General features: G+C 37.1%; 3 protein-coding genes across 3 annotated transcripts; all 3 read left to right on the top strand.

The window, feature by feature from the left end:
* Nucleotides 1-365: 365 nt before the first annotated feature.
* LOC103554235 (olfactory receptor 52Z1P-like) lies at nucleotides 366-1,307 on the top strand. Its single transcript, XM_008525201.2, has one exon. The coding sequence runs from the start codon at nucleotides 417-419 to the stop codon at nucleotides 1,305-1,307; it is 891 nt and encodes a 296-aa protein (XP_008523423.2). The 5' UTR covers nucleotides 366-416.
* A 10,264-nt stretch (nucleotides 1,308-11,571) lies between these two features.
* LOC103554228 (olfactory receptor 52A1) lies at nucleotides 11,572-12,522 on the top strand. Its single transcript, XM_070626713.1, has one exon. It carries the CDS (start codon nucleotides 11,572-11,574, stop codon nucleotides 12,520-12,522), a length of 951 nt encoding a protein of 316 aa, XP_070482814.1.
* Nucleotides 12,523-26,014: 13,492 nt separating this feature from the next.
* On the top strand, nucleotides 26,015-26,854 carry LOC103554221 (olfactory receptor 52A5). The gene has a single exon (XM_008525183.2). The coding sequence runs from the start codon at nucleotides 26,015-26,017 to the stop codon at nucleotides 26,852-26,854; it is 840 nt and encodes a 279-aa protein (XP_008523405.2).
* Nucleotides 26,855-27,068: the final 214 nt, after the last annotated feature.

Below are 27,068 nucleotides of genomic sequence, written 5' to 3'. Positions count from 1 at the left end.
TCATCTCTGGGAATAATAACATTATCTATGTCATGGATTATTGTAAAGGTCTTTTCAACAGGCTATTGTGAAGATTTAATAAGTTAACATATGTAAAGTAATATGACATATTAAGCATTTATTAAATGCTAACTATTATTTTTTTCAAGATACAAGATGTAATTCTTCCATGGAGGGAGTCAGAGTAATTTTTGGCCAGTTAATCTATCTCACTGTCCTTTCACAAAGAACATATTGGTGAAAAAAAGCAGATCTGACGTCATTCAGTCTAAGGTGGTGCTCCTGAATCCTCAGTCAGCCTGGAGGTCTCTCATTAAAGGTACTAGTCCTGGAATATGCAGCCATAGATGGCTCCTTTCTTTTACAATCACACAAATCCTCAGAATGTGTGGTATATCTTGACTGGAATCCCAGGAATGGAAGATTTTCACACCTGGATCTCCATCCCTATCTGTTCCATGTATATCGTGGCCGTCATAGGCAATATCTTCTTGATCTTCCTTGTCATGACTGAGCGCAGTCTCCAGGAGCCCATGTATCTCTTCCTTTCCACGCTGGCCTTAGCAGATGTCCTGCTCTCTACAGCCACAGTCCCCAAGATGCTGGCCATCTTCTGGTTCCATTCCACGTATATATCCTTTTGGAGCTGTGTATCCCAGATGTTCTTCATACATTTCATCTTTGTGTCAGAATCTGCTATTCTCCTGGCAATGGCATTAGACCGCTATGTGGCCATTTGTTACCCTCTGAGGTACACCACAATCTTAACCTCCTCAGTCATTGGGAAGATTGGCACAGCAGCTGTGGTCAGGAGCTTTATCATCTGCTTTCCATTCATCTTCTTGGTACACCGACTTATATATTGTGGGAGAAACATCATTCCCCATTCCTACTGTGAGCACATGGGCGTTGCCAGATTGGCATGTGATGATATCAATGTCAATATCATTTATGGCCTGACTGTGGCTTTACTGTCCACAGGATTGGATATAGTGTTCATTATCATGTCCTACACGATGACCCTTTGCACAGTTTTTCAGATAGCCTCCTGGACTTCCAGATTCAAGGCTCTTAACACCTGTGGTTCCCACATCTGTGTCATACTTATGTTCTATGCCCCAGCATTCTTTTCATTTTTTGCCCATCGCTTTGGCAGTAAAACCATCCCTCACCACATCCATATCCTAGTAGCCAACCTCTATGTGGTAGTGCCCCCTATGCTCAACCCCATCATTTATGGGGTAAAGACCAAACAGATTCAAGATCGAGTGATTTTGCTTTTCACTCCCATCAGCACATGTTGGTAAAATTAAGAATAATGCTAAATATTGAGTATTTCTGAATAAAGGACATATACACACACTGTTTAAATGTTTGTTTCAATGAGGAATAGGAATAAATGAAATCCATAAAAAGCCTTCAAACACACTTAAAAGGATAAGATCCTCCAAAGTTTCCAATGCATTTTCCTAAAGCTAAAAATTTTGAAAAAAAACCCTTTAAATTAATGATATTCTCAATTCTCCTAGAAATTCTATTATCATGCATTTTAATTTATTCTTAAAGATACATCAAGGTAGGGGCTGGCCCCGTGGCCGAGTGGTTAAGTTCGCGCGCTCTGCTGCAGGCAGCCAGTGTTCCGTTAGTTAGAATCCTGGGTAAAAACATGGCACTGCTCATCGAGCCACACTGAGGCGGCGTCCCACATCCCACAACTAGAAGGAACCACAACGAAGAATATACAGCTATGTACCAGGGGCCTTTGGAGGGGAAAAAAAAATAAAATCTTTAAAAAAAAAAAAAAGATACATCAAGGTAACTCTGAGAAAAAGGAAATATATTTTAGAGTTTAACATAGATGCACTTTTCCTGTGTAGAGATGGGAAGTGAGGGGTGAGTAATTGAGCTTCTCTTATAGACAGTTGAAATTCAGCTGAAGTATAAAACACTTCTACTGTAATCAGCAAATATGTGGACCAATAACATGAAGCCATCATATTGTAGTTAATTGTGTTGCATCTGTTCTTAACTTAAAATGTGAATTCTAAAATCAGATATTTTTATTAAATATTTATTATGTTCCATACATAATGATAAACAATTGACATATATTACCTTATATCACTATTGTTGTGTTTACTTCAAATACATGGATCTTAGATAATGTAAGTGGCTTCCCCAAGATCACAAATCTCTTGAGTGTTAAAATCTTGAGTTCTCCTGATGACTGTTAGATTGCTTTTATTACACACTCACTCCCGTACAAATGACAGAAAGTTGTCTAATCCTTCAGTCCTCAATTTCCAAGTGAAGCTGTCATCTCTTTGCATGTTATCACTGCTTTTCCCTGCCATAAATGACCCAGCAGAGATTTCTATTAGTGACTTCTGTGTTTGCCACGTAGCCCATCTAGGAATACACTTCTACACATGTAATCAGATTTCTCTTCCACACACTGTGGTTTATGTGTGTCCCTGTTTAAGAAATAAGTTTTCTGTTTCTTTTGTAAGGAAATGTGTTAAATATTACTGTCAGGAGCTCAGTACAGTAAGTGACTAGAGATCTATATTTTCCACTACCTATATGCATCTCAATATCTTTGGATGAATTCTCATCATGACATTTTCAATGTTTCCATTAAGTTCACACTGATAATGTTCACTCTTGTTGGCAGCCCAGGGCGAGAGGCAGACCATATCTGGACATCTATCTCCTTCTGCCTGTTGTACACCAAAATCCTCCTAGGAAATGGCATCATTCTTCATATCATCCAGATTGACTCTGCTTTGTACCAACTCACATACATCTTTCTGGCCATTCTGGCCTTTGTTGAACTTGATGTCTCTGCTTCCACCGTGAACCCTGTGATAACCATTTTCCTCTTTGGCATGAATGATATCAGTTTTGGTAGTTGTCTGCTCCAGATGTTTTCATGAACTCTTTTATTTCATGGGGTCATGTGTCCTTCTGACTATATGTGTAGGCCACTTTACGACCATCTACAGCCCACGGCACTGCACAACCATCTTGACAATTCCCTGTACCACCATTGCTTTGTGAAGTGTGAAGCTCATGTTCCCACTGTTCTTTCTCCTGAAGTGTCTGCCTTTCTGTGTCACAACACCCTTACACACTCTTACTCTCTCTACTCAGATCTATCAAATTACCCTGTGGAGACACCATCCCAATGGCATCCTGGGTCTGATTGTCATTAACTTCACATTTGTGCTGGAATCATTGTTCATTGTGGTTTCTTATGTGCTGATTCTTCACACAGTACTAGGAATAGCATTTAAGGCAGGACCCTGGAGGGCACCCAAAGCATGTATATCACACTGCTATGCTATGCTTTCGTACTGTATCCCCATGATCGGCTTCTCCTTGTTGCATTGCTTTGGATGGCATTTACCTCAACTCTGCAGACTGTCATGGCCAATGCCTACCTCTTCTTCCTAACTGTGGTCAATTCCATTGTTTATAGCATCAAAACCATGGAAATTCTCAATAGTATTGTTCATCCACTCTCTAGATAGAAGGATGAGGTCTAATCAAGACAGATACTATCCCAAGAACACAGGGACTTGGATCACACCTTATAGCCTGGATATTAGCCTTGCAAATGGGAAAAATTCCATAGTTTTTTATTGCTTATAAATGAGCTACAAGCTTTAGTAGAAGGAGAAAAGAAAAATAGCCCCACACTTTCCCTAGCAGAATAGAGAATGTCATTACTCTGAAGTAAGCTTATACAAGGAGTCATGGAACCTGGGCTTTTTCCTGGTGAGGACATCATTTGTCTATTGAATCCCTGAACACTCAATGCAATTGTTTTTTCCCCCTGGGAATAGGTAGAATGTGTCCTGGGGCAGTTTGTGTTCCCAGGGACATGCAATACAGTGATACATATTTGTGAATGTAAAGAATCAGGACACAAAAGAATGTGTATTGTATTATTCACTTTATATAAAGTTTTAGAACAAGTATAACTAATTTAATGTGAAAAAGATCTGGACACTGGTTACTTCTTATGGGTGTAGAGGTGAGAGAATGACTGGGGAAACACATGAGGAAATTTCTAGGAAGACGGAAAGGGTCTATACTGTGTTAGGGATGTAAGTTGCATGATTGTATCCACTTGTCAAAATGATACAACTAATATTAGCATAGCTCAATGTATGCCAATTTTACCTCGAAACCTATAAATAATAATAAAATAATAATAATAACAGCAATAATTATTAGGTTGCATAATGCATTATGGGGTGGCAGTATAGAGGATACAAGAATGGCATAATATTGACAATTGTGGAAGCAGAATGATGGCTAGATGGAGGTTCATTATAATAGTCTGTTTACTTTCTACATAATTAAATTTTTTAATAAAAAATAAAAAAATAACAGCATTGATATTAAATCTTCATTAAATGTGTGTCATGAAGCAGAGATAACTTTCAATTGATCAGAATGATTTGGTCAGTAAAAAATATTTGACTTCAGGGAACTATTTTATTTTTAATGAGTTAGAAAAACCCAGCAATCAGAAAATACTGGTTCTAGGAGGAAACGTTTTAAAAAAACATAAGCCCCAACTTCTGTAACAGCCGTAGCTGTCATGAATCACTCAGTAGTAGACATGCATCTGATCAACAGGAGGGCAGAGAGAGAAGAAACAATTTGAGACGACTCTCCCAGAGAGGGCCTAGAGGGCTCATTTTTTTCTTTTTCAGGTGATTTTGGCTTTCCATAAACTGCAATGAGTATCCTCATAAACCACACAGTCTTGGATGATCACCAGTCAACCAAGTAATTAAGAGAGATTCTGGGGCCGGCCCGGTGGCACAGCAGTTAAGTTCGCACGTTCTGCTTCTCGGCGGTCCGGGGTTCACCTGTTCGGATCCTGGGTGCGGACATGACACAGCTTGACAAAAGCCATGCTGTGGTAGGCATCCCATGTATAAAGTGGAGGAAGATGGGCATGGATGTTAGCTCAGGGCCAGTCTTCCTCAGCAAAAAGTAGAGGATTGGCAGTAGTTAGCTCACGGCTAATCTTCCTAAAAAAAATAAAGATTCCTATCTAGAACAAATGTAAGTGTATAGTTGATGGGTGGCATCATTTATATTACTTTCTTTTCTGCTTTTATCTAATCTACTCAATTTACTGTTTTAATCAATTTTTTATATATCTATCTTTGAAAGTGCTCAATTCAGTCAAATCTCATAAAAATGGACTACGATGACTTTAATAGCCTAGTCCTTAACTTTTCAAGGTAGTTCAGAAGCCATTCTATAGCAATAATTACTGATAATCTCCGTGACAATCCTTTAAATTAGATAGCAATACTAATCTAATTATGCAAATGAAAAAACTAAGTTAATTTATGTAAGTTTATCAAAATTACACAAAGAAAAAGTGGCCCCTGCATGAATTAAGTCTGCAATTTGCTGGCGGACAGTTGAATCAGACATACTTGTGTCCAAAGTCTAGCTATCTCACTATTAATATCAATGGGACTTTGCTATTGATTTGACCTGTGTGAATTTAATCTCCTCATTTACAAATAGGGGATAAAATAGAGTTTAGCTTTGATGGTTTAAAGATTAAACAAAGTGATGCATATAAAGCAGTTAGTGTGGTTCCTAGTAGAATTTGCTCAATGTGTACTTAGATTTTATTATATGATAGTCATTGCTTTCCCCCCAAAGAGGATGAAATTATGTGAATCATGCAGCCAAATTGCACATTGCCTGATAGTAGCTCTATATCCTAATTTTAAATTCAAAAACATCATAAAGTCATAAATTTATTTGATGAGAGCTCTATAGAGTTTACCAGACTAAGTGATTTACGTCGATCAAGAACATTTATTCCACAGAACAAATATATGAAGCCATTATCAGTATTTTCTACATGGTGCAGATACGGAAATGGAAACAAAAAAGTCAAAGATCACACCCCAAATCACAGAGTCAGTCAGTGGCAGAATCTGGATTCAAATCTAGGCAATCCAACTGAAAAATGCATTCTTTAACCAACTGTATTATGAATGTTCCCATAACTTAAAAATTCAAATCTAATTTTGAAATTGGAATCTCAAGAATATCAGGCAACTAAATAGACCATTTTCCTCTTTGAGATTCATCAGGACATAATTTTCTCAACTCTGTTTCTTCTAATTCTTGTCGTGTAATAATGATATTTAAAAGTTTCTTCAAGAGAATCTTTATAAAATGGGTATCTACTTGACGCCACTCTAGGTACTAAGAGATTGTCTTACACTTAATCCCCACACCATCAGACATAGCCTCTAAGATTCTATGGGGCAAATTGGTTCTTATGATTATTATAAGGTAATATTAAAAAGAGCAACTAAACTTTATTTATTACATTTTATTGCATATTATTCATTCTCAGTTTAGTTCCTAGATATAATTGGCTTAATCTACTCTTAGGATCTCACCAAGAATCTGCCTCATCTCATCATTATTGCACACCAGTTTAGACTAGTTTATGCTGCAGTAATCATAGTCTTCAAATCTCAGTGGGTTAAAACATAAATTTCTCTCTATCTCATGCTACGTTTACATTGTGGATGGAGGCTGGAGGGTGGAGTTCTGCTTCATATAATTATCAAAGAGAGAAGTTGACGAAGCCTCTGACTATTTCAATATGAAGCTCGTAGATTAGGCTCTGCAGGGAAAGAAAAAAATATGGAAAATAAATACCAGAATTTTAATGCCTCCACCTATAAATGACACATCAATTCTGCTCTCATTCATTTATGAAAAGGAAGATAAAAAGCCCCAAATTTATACATGTAAAGAAGAGAATAGTCAATAAGGAAACAAGGAAATACTGGTAAAAAGCAGTGATGTGTCACATAGATTTAGATTTATGGTCGGCCTGCTGTCCTGTCATCAGAGTACAGCCTGATGAGATAGAAATCTCTGAATGTGATGTGACATTTCAAGCTATAGTTCTTGTTATCCCTGCTTTAGCTCCGATTCAATCAGTACAAATCTCCCTACGAAACTGCAAGTCTAACAATTAATTAGTTCCAGTCTCTTATTTATTGATTAGTGTTGCATGAGTGCAAGTATTCCATCAATTTCTAGCAGGAAAAGAGAAAATAACTGTGTCAAAAATTCACTGAACTTGATTGCAGTATGAGATGCTATCAGTAGCACAGAGAGAACATGATGCTAAAGTTACGTTTATCATTCAAACCTGAAAAGCCAAAAAAAAAAAAAAAGAACTAAAATATTTATAGGGCGAGAAATACTACAAAAATAAAACAGAATAGATGTAAAACAATAAAGACCAGTGAAGTCTGAAGCAAAATGAAGATACTTTTCCCTATATGAAGAAGGCAGGAACTATGCAGCTCCAGTAAATTTTCAGCTACTAGGATTAAAATTCCAATGTTACAGTATTTTCAAAAGAAACCACATGTCCAAAATTTTAGGCTATTTTGAACAATACTATTATGATTATTTGGGTAAAAATCTTGCACAGGCTACTATTTTATTTCTTTTTGATAAATACGACGAGTGTGGTTACATGGTCATATGTTGCATGTAAGGTTAACTTTTAAAGCAAACATTAACCTCCTTTCTAAGGTGGCCATACAATTTTACATTCCTCCCAGTAGTGCATGAGAGTTCTAGATTTTCATCATTATCATCAAAAATCATCAATCTTAGTCTTTAATTTTAATCTTTTGTAGTTGGTTTGTAGTTACATCTCATTGTGAATATAACTTGCATTCTCCAATGACTGAAGACGCTGAGTCTCTTTTCATGTGCTTATGCCCCATCTGTATCTTTTTCTGTGTGTATGTGAAGCAACTTCAAATCGTTCTAAACATATGAAATATTTCACGCTCTATAGATATTTTAGTTAATTTTTCCTCCTTGAGTTTTTCTAGTTTGGGAAGATAAGTGTAAATTTAGCATTATGCTCTCTTCCGTGCTTCTGATATAATCCCATGATGGGGAAAAGATTTGGAGTGCTACTAAACAAATATTTTAGGGAAAAGCTAATTTGTCTTATTTATTGTAAACGTGTTTTTATATATCTTGGATACAAATAACTGACTACATATGTGATATGTTCTCCAAGTCTGTGGCTTTATTTTAATCTCTTGAGTAGCATCATTGAAAGAAGAATTTTTTTTGATGAAGTCTAATTTATGGATTTATTTTTCCTGGTTTATGCTTTTGGGTCCTTTCTAAGAAATCTTTGCTTAATACACGTTCACAAAAAATGTTATGTTTTCTTCTAGCAATTTTATAATTTTAAATCTTACATTTAGGTTTATAATCCATTTCAAGTTACTTTTTGTTTTGTAGCAAGGTTGATTTTTTTATAGCTGTCAAGTTGATTCAGGATTATTTGTAAAAAATACTATTCTTTCTCCATGGAATTACTTTGACGTTGTTTTGGAAAATCAATTGATCTTATGTGTGGACATATATTTCTGACTCTGTATTCAGATGTTTTTCAGTGATTTTGGCAATACAAATCTCTTAACGGCAGCAGCTTTATTAAAAAAGAGATGGACAGAAAATAAATCTAATTGATTCTATTCTGCTGAAGACCTGGACTGCCAGATTGCTCTATGATTCTTAATGAATAATATCTATATTTTTGGAAAACAAATTAGAATTGATAACTTTATAGAATATTTAGTAGCCAAACCAAAAGGAAAAAAGAAATAAAATAGGTATGTATTGATCTAGGTGTGAAGGTGTTTCCAAAGGTTTCAAGAAAGTGGGAGAAAATTGTTTACCTATCCTGCAATTAAATGAAGTCATCAGGGGTAATTTTTCAAAGGATGTGCAGCATGAATGAATAAGATATGCTGGCTGTACGTTTCTGGAGCAGAGTGAGAAAATATGAGCTAGAAATATTGTTAGGAGTTAGCACAATAAAGTTAAATACTAACTTATTTTGAGAGGATAGAATTATTAACAAATTTGTATAGTTGAAGGTCAAAAGAATAGAATTTGGGGGAGCATCAAAATTTCAATACAATCAGTAGAATAGAGGAGGAGGGAACTAAAATGATAAACTAATCTAAATAGTTTGTTTCTGACTCAAGAATAGGCTGAAGATTAGCTCAGATGCCAAGATGACCTCTGAATCAATTCCATTCAATATGAAGCAGTGCCTTTGTTTCACTCTCCTTCACAGAGGAAATTCTGCAAAGAGTATTTAGGGTAACTTGTTTTTTCATCTTTATCTCTTATTTTCACTGTAATCCATTATGAATGCCCTCCTCCATTCCACTGAAAATAATCTTCCTAAACTTACCAATGTCTCAACATTATCTCAAGTTCCTCTTAAGGTTAGCTACATATAATAAAGTCTGGAAACCAGGTGAACTATGTCAAGGAGAAAGTTACCATGTATGTAAGTCTTTCTTAGAACTTATCATTTATTCTCATGATAAAAGACATACTAATTCATCTCACCATATCTCTGAAATTTGAAGGCATATATATATCGTATCCCTTTTTTCTTTCCATTATGAGCACATGGTATGATGCCTTTATATATGTGAGGCATGTAACAACTGCTTTTAGAAGGAAGAGAGGATGAAAAGAAAAGAGGGAGTAAGGTATGAAGAAAAGGATGGAGAAAACTTTAGACAAATGTGCAAAAACTTGCTCAGAGCTCAATATAGTAGGATTTAAAATGTCCATCATAATTAGTCATTCTGATAATATTACTAAATTTGCAAAAATAGCTTCGATGTACTAAAAATCTGAGGAATGAGGCTGCTAGAGAATGAAATTTAAATGTGTGATAAAAGAGCAATTATGGATAGAGATTTTTCTTTCCAGAAATGCCTTAGTTAAAAGAAAGGACACAAAGATATTTCTTTAAATAAAATTTATTGGCAGAGGAATGTTTCTACATGTAAGAGGACTTAACATTTTTTTGCAAATATGGACAGCAGAAAAGGAACTCAGCTTATAAAAAGAAAACTTGAATATACTAACTTCCCTACATTTATCCCGTGGGGAAAGAGAAAAGAGGAGAAAGAGTAGATTTCTGCAAGTTGTAGACAGGCTTTTAGGGATATTAGATGTGGATGGACCCAAGAGGGCTTAATTAAAATCTATTGAGTTCCTTGTGTTTTTCTAAAGCTAGGAAATCCCTCATTCCATGTTTATAATGCCTCCTCCAGACATTCACCAGGGAACATTACAATCTGTGCTAGCAGATTTCTTCTCCAATTCAAGCTCAATAAATTGATCTGCACCCCACAATAATACAGATCTTGCTGTGAGTTTTGTTGGAAGATGAGCATACAATCAAGATCATAGACAGACTAATCAAAGAGGGAGAGTGTCTGTATTGCAGAGACAAAAGAAAAGTATGAAAGGCTATGCTGGAGATGTCCATATATTGGCAGATGGCCCCAGCACAAAGCAGATTGGGGTTCATGCATTGACTGGGTACTGATATAGAGGGTGCAGATAGAAGAAAAGGCACTGCAGAACATAAAACACAAAGGAAGGAGACTGGAACCTCAAGAGGAGAAAAGAGTTGATGAGTTAAAAGTGATGATTGATAGTGATAATAAGAACCAACAACATCCTTCAGGTATCCTGGAAAAGAAGAACCAGCTCCCAAAAGCAATTGGCGAGGGCATTGCTGCTGCAGGTTTCCCTGCCTCCCAGAGATCCCTCTCCTCTAGGTATTCTGTAATATGTATTATGGAATTTCCACTATTTTAATCACACAACTAATTTTAAGGATTTCAGCTGTTGGAAATATAGGCAAAATAAAATAAAATTTTACTAGAAATGTAAAAAGTAGCAAGGAATTCTGACCCAGACTCGCCTAAAGTACATGGATTTGAAAAATCTTTTCTGAAGCTCTTCCTTCACATGCTTTTGAAAGGACATCCAGTCTTACTAGATATATAGGAACCTATAGTTATTATGTATAGACATAATGTTGCATAGATCATATAAATATATATAGATATATAAATATATTAAGCTCTTGGGTGTCAACTGTTTCTATCGTTTATCTTTTTCACAGGGAACATTATATACTAATACTCATAAGAGTCTAAGAATTGGCTTGCCCATCTGATTCTTCCTGTGTTAGAGACAATTGAGGATAATAGCATTCTAGGGGAGTATCTGGAATGTGGGGTATGGAGAGATACATCAGAGTCTAATTAAAATGCAATTTCCAGGCCAAATAAACAAGACTAATTTATTTACCCACAGGTCCAGAATGGAGATAACAGACAGATCAGCAGCGAATTCCCTTACCCAGGTGATTGTGCTGCTTCTAATGCAGTTTTCCCGCCATGCACATAACACCTTATTGTGATACAGCGCTTGTGGAGGCTCTTCCTGAAAACAGTGATGTGTTTGTATGGGTCTCTTTTCCCTTCAGTAGTATGAATGATATAGATGATATGATCTTAGAGTTTCACCTATTTCTGACAGATTCAATATGATGACCTTGGATAAAAATAGGAGGTAGAAAGGGAACAGAAGCGCTGACTAACTTCTGTCCTTCGCATCAGGAGGTGCAAAGACACTATGTCTGTGTCCAACAACACAGTCTTCATGCCTTCTGTGTTGACACTAATAGGAATCCCAGGCCTGGAGTCTGTGCAGTGCTGGATTGGGATCCCATTCTGTGCCATGTATCTCATTGCTGTGATTGGAAATTCCTTGCTTCTGATCATCATCATATCAGAGCGCAGCCTCCATCAGCCCATGTACATTTTCCTAGGTGTGCTAGGAGTGACAGACATTGTGCTTGGTACCAGCGTTGTGCCCAAAATGCTCGGAATCTTTTGGCTTCATATTCCAGAGATTTATTTTGATTCCTGCTTGTTTCAAATGTGGCTCATCCACACATTTCAGGGCATGGAGTCAGGCATCCTGCTGGCCATGGCATTGGACCGCTATGTGGCCATCTGTTATCCATTAAGACATGCTGTCATCTTCACTCACCAGCTAATCACCCAAATAGTGTCTGTCGTGGCACTCAGGGCTGCCATTCTTGTAGCCCCATGCCTAGTATTGATAAAGTGCCGTTTTCAATTTTATCATACAACAGTCATCTCCCACTCCTACTGTGAGCACATGGCCATTGTGAAACTGGCTGCAGAAAATGTCCGTGTCAACAAAATCTATGGTTTGTTTGTGGCCTTCACCGTTGCAGGTTTCGACCTCACATTCATCACTTTGTCCTATATTCAGATATTTATCGCAGTTTTTCGTTTGCCCCAGAAGGAAGCTGGGTTGAAAGCTTTCAATACTTGCATTGCTCACATCTGTGTCTTCCTCCAGTTCTACCTCCTTGCCTTCTTCTCCTTCTTCACACACAGGTTTGGTTCTCATATCCCCCCGTATATCCATATTCTTTTTTCTAGCTTATACTTGCTGGTCCCTCCATTTCTCAATCCACTCGTCTATGGTGCAAAGACCAAGCAGATCCGTGTCCGTGTGGTAAAAATGTTCCGTTCACAATATCCACCTTGATTAACATCTTCATGCCTCTTTATGCAATAACACTCTCAAAACTAAACAAAATAACAAAACTACACATTATTTGAGAAGCTTGAGTTTTCTATTTAATTTTTTTGTGAAATTTGCCAGCATGTTAGACGGTTTTCAAATATCATCGCCCATGACAACTATCAGTCAATGGGGTCGTGGATCCTACCATCGTCATAAGAATGAGAAATGTAGAAAGAGCAAAATAGTGAACATATGTTATTTCTTTCTCTCTTTTATTTTTTAGTCCCTGGTTCAGCTTCCTCCTGTAAAAATTTTTCTCCAGATGGATTCTCACATTACTATGATTCTCTCACTGAATTTAAATGTACCCAAGTCTAATTGTTCTAGGGTGCCCACGTACTCAATGAAGCCATGTTGTTGACCATTTTTCTTATTTTCCCAGTCATCTTAAAAAAAATCAGAGCAAGTGCATCTTAATCGTGTTCTATCCAAAAATACAAAACAACTCCTCCACCCCTGCAAAACAAAATCCCTTCAAGTATCTAATGAGAAAACATCTCAAAAGTTCAGTACTTATTGAGGGTCGTTCAGGAAGTCACCGGCACAAAAATCGTGAGAACTCATCTTCCACTTTACACATCAATACTTTTCCTGCTACCTCCATCATTTACTTCCTTATTCATTCATCAAGTACTATCACAAACCTATAATGTTATAGATATTATGCCAGAGAATAGCGGTATTCTGCTAAATTTGACACAATGCTTATGTTTCATGGGTTTGCAGCCTTATGTTTCTGGGAGAGAGAGAGAGTCAGGGAAATGAGAGAGAAGCAGTGGTGCCCACAAAGATTATGAGGCTAGCGAAGAGGATGAAACATCGAATCTAACTGAAAGCCCCGGTCACTAGAGTTATGTTTGTTTCATTTTCTATTTTAATTAGGAAGTCTGATTTTTGAGTTATGATGAATAAGTGTCCAAGCAAGTAAGGACACAGCATGCCAAGTAGATGATAGAGGAGATTTAAACTAGAGAATGTATTTAAGGCAACTGCACAGTTTCGTTTTGTTTCTTTCTCTCAATGTAAGGTACAATTTTGAAAGACAAAGAAAATATGAAGACCAAGAATGGCCGTGGACACTGTGTAAAGTTTATCATGTGTCATTGGAGGGGTTTTCTCTATGAGTAAGGCACGTATTGTTGGTGTGAATGCATGTGTGTGTGTCTGTGTGTGCACCTGTGTGAATTGACTTGAGCGCGTGGCCATATATCTTCTCAGTGGATATAAAACAGCATGTGTCAACTTGACTGGGCCCCAGGATGCCTAGATATTCGGTCAATCATTATTCTGGATATTTCAGTAAGGGTGCTTTGGGACGAGATTAACATTTAAATTGGTAGACTAAGTAAAGCAGATCACCCTCCGTAATGTGGTGGTCCTTGTCCAATCAGTTGAAGACCTGAATAGAAGGAAAAAGCTGACCCTTCCCAAGTAAGTGAGAAATGTCACTTCCTGAGGCCTTTGAATTGGAATATTGACTTTTTTGCTATCTTTGGGTTTGAACTGTAGCATTGGCTCTACCTGTGTCTTAGTTTGCTGGCCTTCAGACTAGAACTACACTATCAACTCTTCTGGTTCTTAGGCTTCAAACTCAAATGAACTAAAGCATTTGGATCCCCTGGGTCTCTAGCTTGCCAACTCACCCTGCAGAACTTGAGAGAGTTGCCAATATCCATAATTTCCAATTCCTTTTAATAAATCTCTTTTTCTCGCTCTCTAAATATATCCTATCGATTCTGACACTCTGGAGAATCCTGACTAATACAATGATTTTTAAGAAAAAGCCATTAACTTGAGAAGTTAAAACTGAAATTAAAAGTTATGATGGGGTTTTTATATAGTAATACCTGTGCCCGTATTTTATGATTTCATACCTTTTAGGTGATAACTCTGAGAAGAAGGTACTATAGCAAAGAATAGTGATATTGTCTCCTATGGGCAAGGCCTCAGGCTGCACACCGCCAATGCCAATTTTCAAATTTTATTTGTAGTGGACATAGTTTTTAACAGGAAAGATCTCAAGCATTATATCAAAAAGTGAATACCATTAATTAATAAGTGATTTTAGCAAGGTTGTAAGATGTAAGGTCCACATAATTTTTTTAATATAATCTACATGCTGGGAAAAATAACTGGGAAGTAAAAATTGATAATTTGCTATACAAAATATAAATTTGCTATCCGTATAAAACCATGAGACATTTAGGATACGCTTATGTGGACAAGAAAATGAAAAAAATTGCGGTGCTGGCCCAGTGGCGCAGAGGTTAAGTGTGCACGTTTCGCTTCGGCGGCCCGGGGTTCACCGGTTCGGATCCCAGGTGTGGACGTGACACCGCTTGTCAAGCCATGCTGTGGTAGGCATCCCACATATAAAGTAGAGGAAGATGGGCACGGATGTTGGCTCAGGGCCAGTCTTCCTCAGCAAAAAGAGGAAGACTGGCAGCAGATGTTAGCTCAGGGCTAATCTTCCTGAAAAAGAAAACAAAAAAAAGAATTGCAAGGATTCTATACTGTAAATTATAAACATTGTTGAGAAAAAGTAGACAAGACTTAAAAAAGTAGAGAGCTATACCGTGTACAAGGATTGGAAATCTCGATGTTGTTAAGAGGTCAATTCTTCTTGAATTTATCTAAAGATCCAAAGTAGTCCTGAATGGAATCCTAACAAACTTTTGTGATAAGAATTGAGAGCCTAAATCTATATTTAAATGGAAATTCAAAGGAAGTAGATCCAAAGTAATCTGAAAATAAAAAATTACTTTTGAGTATTTACAATACCTGAAATTAATACTTAATATAAAACTATAACAATCAGGACAGTGTGGTATCAGCATTTAGATAAAGAAATAGATTAAGGAAACCAAATATAAAATCCGCAAGTAAACCCACATTTTTATAGTTGATTGATTTTCTACAGTTTATAAAGCAATTCAGTGGAAAATGGAGAGCCTTTTCTAAAAATGGAACGGCAACCACTGGTAAAAATTAGTATACGTATATAGAGAGAAACTTAACTTCTATTACATACCACACAAAATAGTATAAAACTGAAATGTTTAATTAGAAACTAAATTCAGATCCTCTAAGAAGAAAAATATTGAATAAATAGAGAATATCTACATAACTTGAAGAGATGAAATCTTTCATTAGGACACACAAAGCTATAAGATATCATCTTTTTAAGAACCTTAACTTCAACAAAAGTGTAATTTTGAGAAAATTAATAACTAATAAACAGACTATGATATTGTGCCGTATATATGTATATACACACATATATTCTGACAAAAGACTTAGATGTAAATTACGTAAATAACTCTTATGACTCCATCATTAAAAGGCAAAAATGGGCAAATCTTTTGCACTACATAAAAGAAAAAAACTACTAAGATACCCATTGACATCAATAAATATCAAAAACATTTTGGTGAGTAAAATAAGCTGAACAGTTCATATTTTTATAGTTCTATTTATGTGTTGTTCTAGAACAGATGAAATTAATCTAAGGAGAAAAAAATAAAAGCAATATCTTCAGCAGGAGTGGGAGGCAGAAGACATTGATTGGGAGTGGGCATGATAAGGGAACTTTCTGGAGTGATTGAAATATTCTATATCTTGATAAATTTTGGGGAAATACAATAGTCGTGAGATAAGCCTAAGATTTACACTTTTTACTATATGTAAATATTTCCACAAGACAAAATGTAATATCAATAAAATTTGAAGATGTATTATGTTTGTTTTCACAATAATATTGACTATCAATCTGGAGACTACTCAATGTGTGTTTTAGGCTTGACAAAATGACAAAAATATTGAGGATAGTGGAAGATAATTTTCATAGTGTTGAGAAGAGAGTTGCCGTTATGGAAAGACATGAGACTAGAATGAACACTGAGGATTTGGATTCTGATTAGAATTTTAAGTATGGATTCATTATTTTTAATAGAGAGATACATACATATGCAATATAAAACCAATTACATAATTGGGCGTTTCTGTAAGTAAAGCTGTATATACGTTTATTTCTGTACATCTGTTTCCTAGCTACGTTCACTGAGAGGAGTTAAAAGCAATGAGCAAACAGTAGCAACGAATGACCCTTGTGCCTAGATCTTGGTTTCTCAATAACTTTGTTCCTTAAAAGAGACCAGGGCTCCTTGGAAAAATGGTTGTTTCGAGGGCTGGAGCTGGGAAAGTGTAAAGTAAGTCAGGACCATAATGCTGGGCCAGAAAGTAAGGAAGTGCTCAAAATATGGCTGGGAGGTGTAAAAAGGGCACAATATCTAGTTCGAAGGGGCTCTTTCTACACAAATTCAGGGAATTTTGAGCATCAAAATAAATAATTATTGTAATGATATAATCCATTGAATAAAATCAGATTCTATTCTTTCACACACGTATGAATAAAGCAATACATGGATAAACTAACAAAAATACACTACCTGAATATAATCATGAGGAAACATCAAAGAAACACAAATTAAGGATATTCTAGATAATAAATAGTCTAGCTTCTTCAAAGCTTTCACTATAAAGAAAGAAGGACAGTCAAAAATACAGAAACATAGGGCCTGCCCAGTGGTGCGGCGGTTAAGCTTGCATGTTCTGCTTTGGCAGCCCAGGGTTAGCAGGTGCGGACCTATGCACCACTTGTCAAGCCATCCTGTGGCAGGTGTTCCACATATAAAATAGAGGAAGATGGGCACGGATGTTAGCTCAGGGCCAGTCTTCCTCAGCAAAAAGAGGAAGATTGGCAGTGGATGTTAGCTCAGGGCTAATCTTCCTTAAAAAAAAAAAAAAAAAAATTAAAAAAAAACTCACGGTGGCAGCGAGTTTCATGGCAGAATTTGTCCTGCAGGCAGCCAGCTGGGGCATCTGCTGACAATAACTGATTTGCAGCCGCAGTGCTCCTTGTGGAGACAACGCAGGAAGATTTCACAATAAAATGCCAAGTTGTTGGGTAAAGATATTGAACATATTCACTATTTGAATACTGAAATTCATCAGCCAAAAAACATATTTTAGCTCTCTTAATGGTTAGGCAATCATGATGAACAGCTCCTTCTAATGCAGAACATCATCAGTATAAGGAATTCTGTTTGTCTTTCTTTTGCCTTAACAAATCTAGACACATCCACTTCATCTAAAAATTAATAATAATTTTATTACTGGTTTGTGTTGATAAGAAGAGAATGCAGAACATAGCTCTCTTATATCAGAAATGTATAAGAACACCATCCTGTCCATCGTGATCCTGGCAGGCCTATTATTAAGAACCCATATGCACTAAAAAGGTACCTGGCTCATTTTGGCTATTTAAACTCCTTAATTTAGCCATTCTTCAGCATGATCCCTCTACCTGAAAGACAGCAGTATTGGGAAACAGAATAAATTTAAGGAAGAAATGATTGCTTTTAATGTAACTTAAAGGTCAAAGCAAATATTTCTGGAAAAATACACACGCAGAAATGATCTTTCAGGATGGTTTTCTACGGCTAAATTTTTCTGGAGCAAAATCCAAGCATTTAGTTCTTTCCACAATATTAAGTTGACAAATGGATATTCAAACATGTTGCACTTCAAAAGCCAAGGTTTTCTTTTAATTGGATTAATATAAGTCCTGGCAAAGTTAATACGCATTGATGCTTCTATAGCACCCTTTAATAAAGGAATAAATTAATTTACAGGAAAAGAAAAACAACTGTTAGCATAGAACTTTCCTTACCTTTCCTATGGCCTCTAACCAATTTTCTTTTTTAAAGAATGTAGACCAAGGTTGTTCAACTCTGCAGCTACTAGGAAAATAGTATTATTTAAATTTAAATAAAAACTAATTAAATTAAAATAAATTAGAATTCAGTTCCTCAGTCTCAGTGACCTCATGTGTCTAGTGGGTACTATATTGGACAGAATACATATGGAACATTTTTATCATGACAGAAAATTCTATTGGTGAGCTGTGGTCTACTTAACAAAAAGTAAGTGTAAGCTTATCCAGAAGGAAAATTACACAGAAACTTGCTGGGAGCAACAATTCACTTATAAATCAACCTACTGATTGAGAAGCCTCAATTTCTTGGAGTTTAATTATGAAATGACTGTTTTCTTCCAACTATGCCCAACAGCATTGCTGGTCAAATTTGCTTCTCCAGCTAGGTGATTGCTACCTTAACAATGCCTTTGGATGATTCCATGGTCATTTCCAGTTACCAGAAATTTTCCAGTAAATAAGACTGAATGCGGTTCTTTCTTAAAACTTGAATTTCGCATTTGACTCAAAACTCTTCTGCTCTCCTATCTCCTTCTCCCACAACATGCAATCTTTAGTGTTTGAAGTGGGGGGGGGGGTAGTTTGTCTCTGAGACAACTTCTTTTCTTCCTTCTAATATTTATTTGTTACTCTGGATGTAGAGACAGGAAGGGAACGCAGATAGGGTAACAAAACTCTCCTTATTTGATGGTCTCCACATGTTGGTTAGGGCGGGTCCCTGCTCTACCTCCAGTTTAGGCTGATTTCAATCTGGTTCTGGTGGCTTCTTCTCATGTGGCAGCCTTTACATAAGCGGTGTGTATGTGAAGTTTCATGCATGATTTATCTGTGTCAGAAATCCGTCCAGCATCCCAAGGCCCCTCCAAGGGGCAACTTATCTCCTTCGTCCTCACCAGGAACATCTCTTCCAACAACAGACACGAACACTTCCCTTAGCTATGAGGGAGTCCCATAGTGAGGGAAGAGACACAAAAGCAAAGCACGTCCTACTTTTAGCAACAGAATAAGTCTCCAGATTCTGCAGCTAAGTAAATATTTAGAGGGACAGAGTGTCAGTCTCCCCTTTTCTGAGACACCTCCAATTTTCATGAGGATCTTAATAAAGCTGACTCACTTTGCTCCATGGATGGAGAAACACCAGTCTCCACCTCCAAGGGCAGTGGAAGGAAGAAACTTCAAGGGTAAATTGTGAATATTCTCTGTCGCTCAAGTTCTAACACAACAGGAGAAAACTGGGTGGAGAGGGAAGAGGAGAGATGATAACTAGTGGTGGCAGTAGGGACAAATGCTATTTAGCAACCTTGGCAGCTAGTAGTGACTAAGGAAAACTCAGTGCCTTGTGTCCCACAGCTTTGGGTTTAGCCACAATTCAAAGACAACAGGAAAAATCTAACTCTACATTCTCTTGCATATGCAGTGGATACTAAAATCCACCCTTAAATTTATTTCTTAAATTTTCCATCCTACCATAATAGAGAAGATTTTAGTGGTTTGGAGGTCTGTTCCAGAACAGATTCCACATCCAAATAGGTAAAACATTTACCTTTTGATACTTGACACTTTACAATTTCAAATTTGCTGTTTGCAGCCAACACCAGAGGTGAACAACCCTAATTCATCTGGATAGAGAAACAGTCTAGTTACAAAGTTTCTCAGAGTGAGAACACATGGGCTTCTTTGACCAGGTTATTTGTGATGGAACCAGCCAATGGCTAAGAATGAGAGTAATCTATTCACATGAGCGGGAGGGCCCAGTGCAGGTCAACTTCTACCTGAATATCTGAGGATTACTCCTGAATAATAAATAGTTATATTTGAATAAATTAACTCCAATATAGTGATAAAAAGCATGAGATTCAGATTTCAATGCCTGACCTGAAGTCCATCTCTAACCCTGTGAATTAACTCTGTGAAATTCAGCAAGTCACAGAACTTTCTGAGCCTCTGTGTAATCCTCCCTAATATAGTGCCGCATGAGTAGCTACGAGGGTCATACAGGATCATGCAAATGCAGGGCTTGCATTGCTCTTAAACATTTATCATTAATTTTTACATTACATCCTGATAGCATTAGAGCCCATGAATTGTTTTAAATCCTTTAGATGGAGGAAGATGAGGAAGAGAAACACAGGAGGAGGAGGAGGTGACTTTCAAGGAAATGCTTGACAGACTAACTCGTGATCAGTAATTTTACGTTTTACTACACACACTGCCCATTTACTGGATGGCTCTGTTCTCCATTGCCAGACTGTGCTCCCAATGTGATTTTTTTTCAAGCAACATATCATTTTGGGTGTAATTTTCCTTTTTTATTAAAATCACATTGCCATGTGACATTTACCTAATTTGTTTTGTCCATAGAAACCACTGAGGCTGGGGGCGGGCCCGGTGGCACAGCAGTTAAGTCCGCACCTTCCGCTTCTGGTGGCCCAGGTCTTGCGGGTTTGGATCCGGGGTGCGGACATGGCACCACTTGGCACGCCATGCTGTGGTAGGCGTCCCACACATAAAGTGGAGGAAGATGGGCATGGATGTTAGCTCAGGGCCAGGCTTCTTCAGCAAAAAAAGAGGAGGATTGGCAGTAGTTAGCTCAGGGCTAATCTCCCCCCCCCAAAAAAAAAAGGAGAGAAACCACTGAGGTTGATTGTTTTTTGAAATGCATATCTTTTTATGATGCTTCTGTAAATTAGAAAGTCATAAAGACTCAGCTCACAAAATTTCACATAAAAATGAATTTAGGGGGCTGGCCCCTTGGCTGAATGGTTAAGTTTGCACGCTCCAATACGGCAGCGCAGGGTTTCACTGGTTCAGATCCTGGACGCAAACATGGTACCACTTGTCAGGCCATGCTGAGGCGGCGTCCCACGTGCCACAACTGGAAGAACCCACAACTAAAATATACAACTATGTACTGGGGGGATTTGGGGAGAAAAGAAAGCAGAAAGACACAAAAAAAATTGGCAACAATTGTTAGCTCAGGTGCCAATCTTTAAGAAAAAAAAATGAGTTTAATACTAAGAAAGGCCTGTTGTGTCTAAATGTTCATACCTCCCACCACCTTTTTGTAACAACATTAGAATAAAAGAAAATATTTGCACTGAAATAAACATTAGAAAGCAAAATCATCTTTTAAAGCATTTAAGTAAAAATACAGTTTTTAAGAATTTTTGTTAATAGCAAAACCTTTTCATTTTAATTTAGTTATTTTATATGAAGGCAACTCTGAGCCAGTAATATAAGCACTTGCTATGGACTGAAATGTGACTCCCCAAAATTCATGTGTTAATCTCTATCTCCCAATGTGATATAATGGCACATGGAGCCTTTGAGGGATAATTAGGTTTAGATGAGGTCATGAAAGTGAGACCCACGAGATAAGATTACTGACCTCATAAGAAGAGACAACAGAGAACGTATTCTTTCCTTACCTGTCGTGTAAGGACACAGCAAGAATACAGACATTTACAAGCCAGAAAGAGAACTCTCATGAGAAACTGACCATTTTGGCACCTTCATCTTGGAACTCTAGACTTCAGAACTATGACAAAATATTTTCCGTTGTTTGAGCTATCTAGTCACTGGTATTTTGTTATGGCAGCCTAAGCCAATAAAGACCGAAGTATACGTATTTTCTTATCAACAGAAAGAATTGAGTTTGTTGAAAGAAATGTATGAGTTCTTGCAAAAATAAAGACATGTTAAATTGAAAGGAAAAAAAAAGAAAGAAAAAAAGGAGGGACAATATCAATGAGAAGCAGAATAGGAAGCCCCAGACCCTTCTTATTCCCGCCAAGATACCCACTCAACAACGTCCCTGAATCTAAGTGCTAACAGGAAAGGTGCCAGGGTGGGAGCCACTGAGAAGAAAAGCCATGATTTGGACTAGCAGGTAGTCACTCTCCATATTATCTCCCCAACCACCAATTCAGTATAGAAGGAGCTGGAGAAATCTCCAACTGCTTGCCTTCTCCAAGTGAGTCCAAGTGACTCCCCAAGGATCTGGGTTTTTGAGGGACCAATCGAAGAGCTGATTTCTGTGTTACCTCTCTTGGAGCACTGATGAAACCTGGCAAACTAAAATGCCTGGGGACTACAGAGAACAAAAGAGCTAAATGGGTTTCTGCTGCTGCCTCTCAGCTGGTAAGTTCATAAAGATATAATGGATGATGCTAAAATCTTTGAAAATACATAAAATCATTTCAGCCTAATTTGGAATGTGATTGTGACAATTTGGTGAGACTTGGTTTGGATACAGGAAAGATTAGGGTCATCAAAGTTCATCGCAAGAAGCTCAGAAAGTGAAGGTGATTGCAGTGAACTTTCCAGTCAGCCCCTTCATGGACATAAACAAGAAATCAGTGCTTCTCTGACTGGAACTAGATTACAGAAATATTTCTTTTATTTTTCTGTCAGTGCATCTATATTGATTAGTCTGAATATCTCAAGAATTTTTAGGGGCTGTCCCCATGGCATAGTGGTTAAGTTTGGCGCGCTTCGCTTGGCGGGTTTGGATCCTGGCACGCACCCACACTACTTGTTAGTCAGGTTCTGCAGTGACCCACATACAAACAATGCAGGAACATTGGCACAGATGTTAGCTCAGGGCTAATCTTCCTCAGTAACAACAACAAAAAAAGAATTTTTATTTACTTTTATTGGCTCATTATTTTTGTAAATACTGTCATTGACTTCTTTTGTGTTGTGTTGGAACACTTTCTTCTCTTAGGAATTTTTAAAAGGAAACCATTTTGGTTCTCAGGCCTAAAGAGAAACCAGAGTTTGGGAATTTCTTTTAGTTGCAGAACTGTTATTAGACAATGACTCTTCTAAGTTCTGAACCATATTGTGCCTCCATTTTCACCCTCATCCCAAGTGAATCCAAACACTCACCAGGGATTGGAGAAAACCAATCCTCCAGGTGTGTCCTATAGTACAAAACACTTGTCCTTCACTAACTGAAACACCCAAAAGATCCACTCTATGGCTCCTATGTGTGTTACCCCAGAGGATCTCTGGTAAGTCTTTGGGCTTGAGTTTCCACACTGAGCGTGGAGAAGTGGAGGACTGGTTTCAAAGAGAACACATAATCCACGTGATCCTATATGAAGCCAGGTGGACAGGAAATAAATAGAATCTTACAGTAGTTGAGTGTTCAAATAGTATAAAAATTTTGTCTCACGCTTTTCAGAACATTTCTGAATCAGTTAATGACACAATGGATGACAAATTTTAAAGTGAGTTGACAAATAGGATGATCTCTAGAGAATGATCTGAGCTGATAAATGAACGGAAACCCTATTTGCTAAAAGCTCAGGAAATTATGCCTGTTTAAACTGGGAAACATTCAGAGGAAGTGATGCCCTTCAAGTCATTCAGGAAAAATGCTCATTTAGATGAAATGCTCACTAAATATCTGAGTTGTGTTCTAGGTGACCTTAGAGGTCTCAGATACTCTTCGTTTTTCAGGTGAAAACATTTGAAGGATGATGGAGAGAACGCAACTGTGAGATTTTTCTATGTCCCCAATCTGTTGTTTTGGATCCTTCTCACTGTCTTTATCTATTTTATACTTTGCTGAAATAATTTCAGAAATTGAGCTTTGGAATTACTAACAGATAATAAATATAACTTGTCAATTAATATTTTGAATATTGTGAGGAGGAAATATTTTCCTGAAGAAGAGAAAAATAAAGACTAAGCAATCAGCAGGCAAGGAAACCTCAAAGGCTTTGAAAATGATAAGATAAAGCCATTCATAGGAGGCTTTGAAAATTATAGTGTTGTATGTTGGAGTGACCAGTGAAGGGCAAGAGAAAGAGGATGGATCTAGTTCCATGAAAAACAATGTATAGAAAAAGTTATCACATCCATAGAAATCATAGTATTTAGAATGAATATAAGATGCGTTAGGGTATAAGAAATGAAAACATTACGATTCATAGACAGTCTATGCTATTACAAATTCTTAATAAGAAGGCTTAAGGATGGAATAATGGTTATTGATGGGGAGAGAAAAGAGCAAAAGGCATAGATTGGAGCTTGGCATTGAATACAAGAGATGTGCAAATAGCAGGGCGTAGTAAGGGACAGCAAAGGAACATAGATGTGAATTTAAAATAATTGATGTTTTTTCTCAGATAATAAGTAGGAAGAGTTGCACAATGTGTGACTGGGTTTTGGAAAACACTGAAACTTTGAAAAATTAGGTTAAAAGCATTCTGCATCTATTGGAGAGGGATCAGACTATGACGAGATTAACCTGAGAAGACAAGCTAGTGAACTTCAAAACAGAAAATATTCTCATCAAACTTGTTTTCTGATTATGATCAGCAGAGAGGTCTACCACAACAGTGAAACCTTTATTGGCAACGAAGTTGGAGTCCTTGAAATAGCTTTACTCTGCGTTCAATGATTCTTTTCCTAATTCCAATTGGTAGGTCATGAAAAACGACAGACGTGCAACAAATGCAAGATAAAGGAAATCTGTTTCGTACAGTAGTCAAGGACCAGAAAGAAAAATACATTTAATTTTGCTCTTTGAAAAGAATTAAGTGAAGTAGAAATATAGAACCTGATGGTTGGCTTTGCAGTGACTTCGTGAAAAGAGATAGAATATAAGAGAGGAGTAACTGGAAAGGAAAAACTAAGATGGAAAATATTGCATTGTATATATATACAGCATCTTCTTCATACATTCATCTGTTGGTGGGCACTAAGGTTGTTTCCATATTTAGGCTATTGTGAATCACACCACAGTAAACATGGTGGTGCAGATACATCTTCAATATTCTTTTTTCATATCCTTTGGATATCTACCCAGAAGTGTAATGACTAGATACTAGGATAGATCTGTTTTTGATTGTTTTATGAATCCCTATATTGTTTTCCATAGTGGCTGAATAAATTTACATTCCAACCATTAGTGTACAGGGTTCCCTTTTCTCCATATCCTCACCAACACCTATTATCTCTTGTCTTCTTGATGATAGCCATTCTAACAGGTCTGAGATAATATCTCATTGTGATTTTGAATTGCATTGCTCTGATGATTACTTTAATCAACTAGGAGAATGAAGGAAATCCTGACATTTGTGATTCTGAGGACGTTATGCTAAGTGAGGTAAATCAGGTAGAGAAAGATAAATGCTTTATTATATCACTGTATAATATGTAGAATCTTAAAAAAGAAAAACTCATAAAAACAGAGAGTAAAATGATGGTTACCAGGGAATTACAGTTAGCGAAATTAGAACGATGTTATTTAAGGGTAGAAACTTGCAACTAGTGGATAAATAACTTCTGGAGATCTAATGCACAGTAGAGTGATAATAAACAACACTGTCTTATAAATATTAAACTTGCTAAGAGACTAGATTTTAATTATACTCCCTACAAAAAAAGAAAGACAATTAGTTGACATGACAGAGTTGCTAGCTAAAGCTATAATGGCAATCATATTGCAATATATGCATCAATTTGTTGTGCACCTTGAACTTACAAAATGTAATATGTCAAATATATTTCAATAATAAAGATAGGACTGTATACTCCTAATGTAACTAAAGTATATTATGCTAAAATAAATTAATTTGTTCTTATTTATTATTCATGAAGTCTTGCCATGGAATAGAAGATGAAACAGGATTATCACTCCTTGGTTCTGCTGACCACACCACCATGCTCATATTCAATGGCTCCATCTTCATGCCCTCTGTACTGACACTCATCGGGATTCCTGGCCTGGAGTCAGTGCAGTGTTGGATTGGGATTCCATTCTCTGTCATGTACCTCATTGCTGTGATTGGGAACTCCCTAATTCTAGTTATAATCAAATATGAAAACAGCCTCCATCAGCCCATGTACATATTTTTGGCCATGTTGGGGGCCACAGATATGGCGCTTAGCACCTGTATTCTTCCCAAAATGTTAGGTATCTTCTGGTTTCATTTGCCAGAGATTTCTTTTGATGCTTGCCTTCTACAAATGTGGTTTATTCATTTATTCCAGGGAATTGAATCAGGGGTCTTACTGGCAATGGCCCTAGATCGCTATGTGGCCATCTGTGACCCCTTGAGACATGCCACCATCTTCTCTCAACAACTCTTGACTTACATGGGAGTTGGGGTGACACTCAGGGCTGCTATACTTACAGCACCATGCCTGGTACTTATTAAATGTCGTCTTAAACTCTACCGAACTACAACCATCTCCCACTCTTATTGTGAGCACATGGCCATTGTGAAGCTGGCTACTGAAGATATCCGGATCAACAAGATATACGGTCTCTTTGTTGCCTTCACCATCTTAGGGTTTGACATAATCTTTATCACCTTGTCCTATGTTCAGATCTTTATCACTGTCTTTCGATTGCCCCAGAAGGAGGCACGATTCAAGGCCTTTAACACATGCATTGCCCACATTTGTGTCTTCCTGCAGTTCTACCTCCTTGCTTTCTTCTCTTTCTTCACACATAGATTTGGTTCACAAATACCACCATATGTTCACATCCTCCTTTGAAACCTTTATCTATTAGTCCCAACTTTTCTCAACCCTATTGTCTATGGAGTGAAAACCAAACAAATCCGTGCCCGTGTCCTGAAAATGTTTTTCTCCAAAAAAACACCTTGATCATTAGTGACTCCATCTATAGAGATTTCAGGTTGGTTAAAAGGAGTGACTTGAATATGGGAAAGTTATATCTTCTACAAATATCAAATACAAAAAACAAATC

Source organism: Equus przewalskii, chromosome 6, assembly GCF_037783145.1.
Source record: "Equus przewalskii isolate Varuska chromosome 6, EquPr2, whole genome shotgun sequence".
In the NCBI taxonomy this organism is placed as follows: domain Eukaryota; kingdom Metazoa; phylum Chordata; class Mammalia; order Perissodactyla; family Equidae; genus Equus; species Equus przewalskii.
This window is presented reverse-complemented; position numbering and strand designations above follow the sequence as displayed.

What these genes read in the sequence shown, in the direction of transcription:
- LOC103554235 (XM_008525201.2), top strand. Translation starts at nt 417, where the DNA reads ATGGAAGATTTTCACACCTGGATCTCCATCCCTATCTGTTCCATGTAT.
- LOC103554228 (XM_070626713.1), top strand. Translation starts at nt 11,572, where the DNA reads ATGTCTGTGTCCAACAACACAGTCTTCATGCCTTCTGTGTTGACACTA.
- LOC103554221 (XM_008525183.2), top strand. Translation starts at nt 26,015, where the DNA reads ATGCTCATATTCAATGGCTCCATCTTCATGCCCTCTGTACTGACACTC.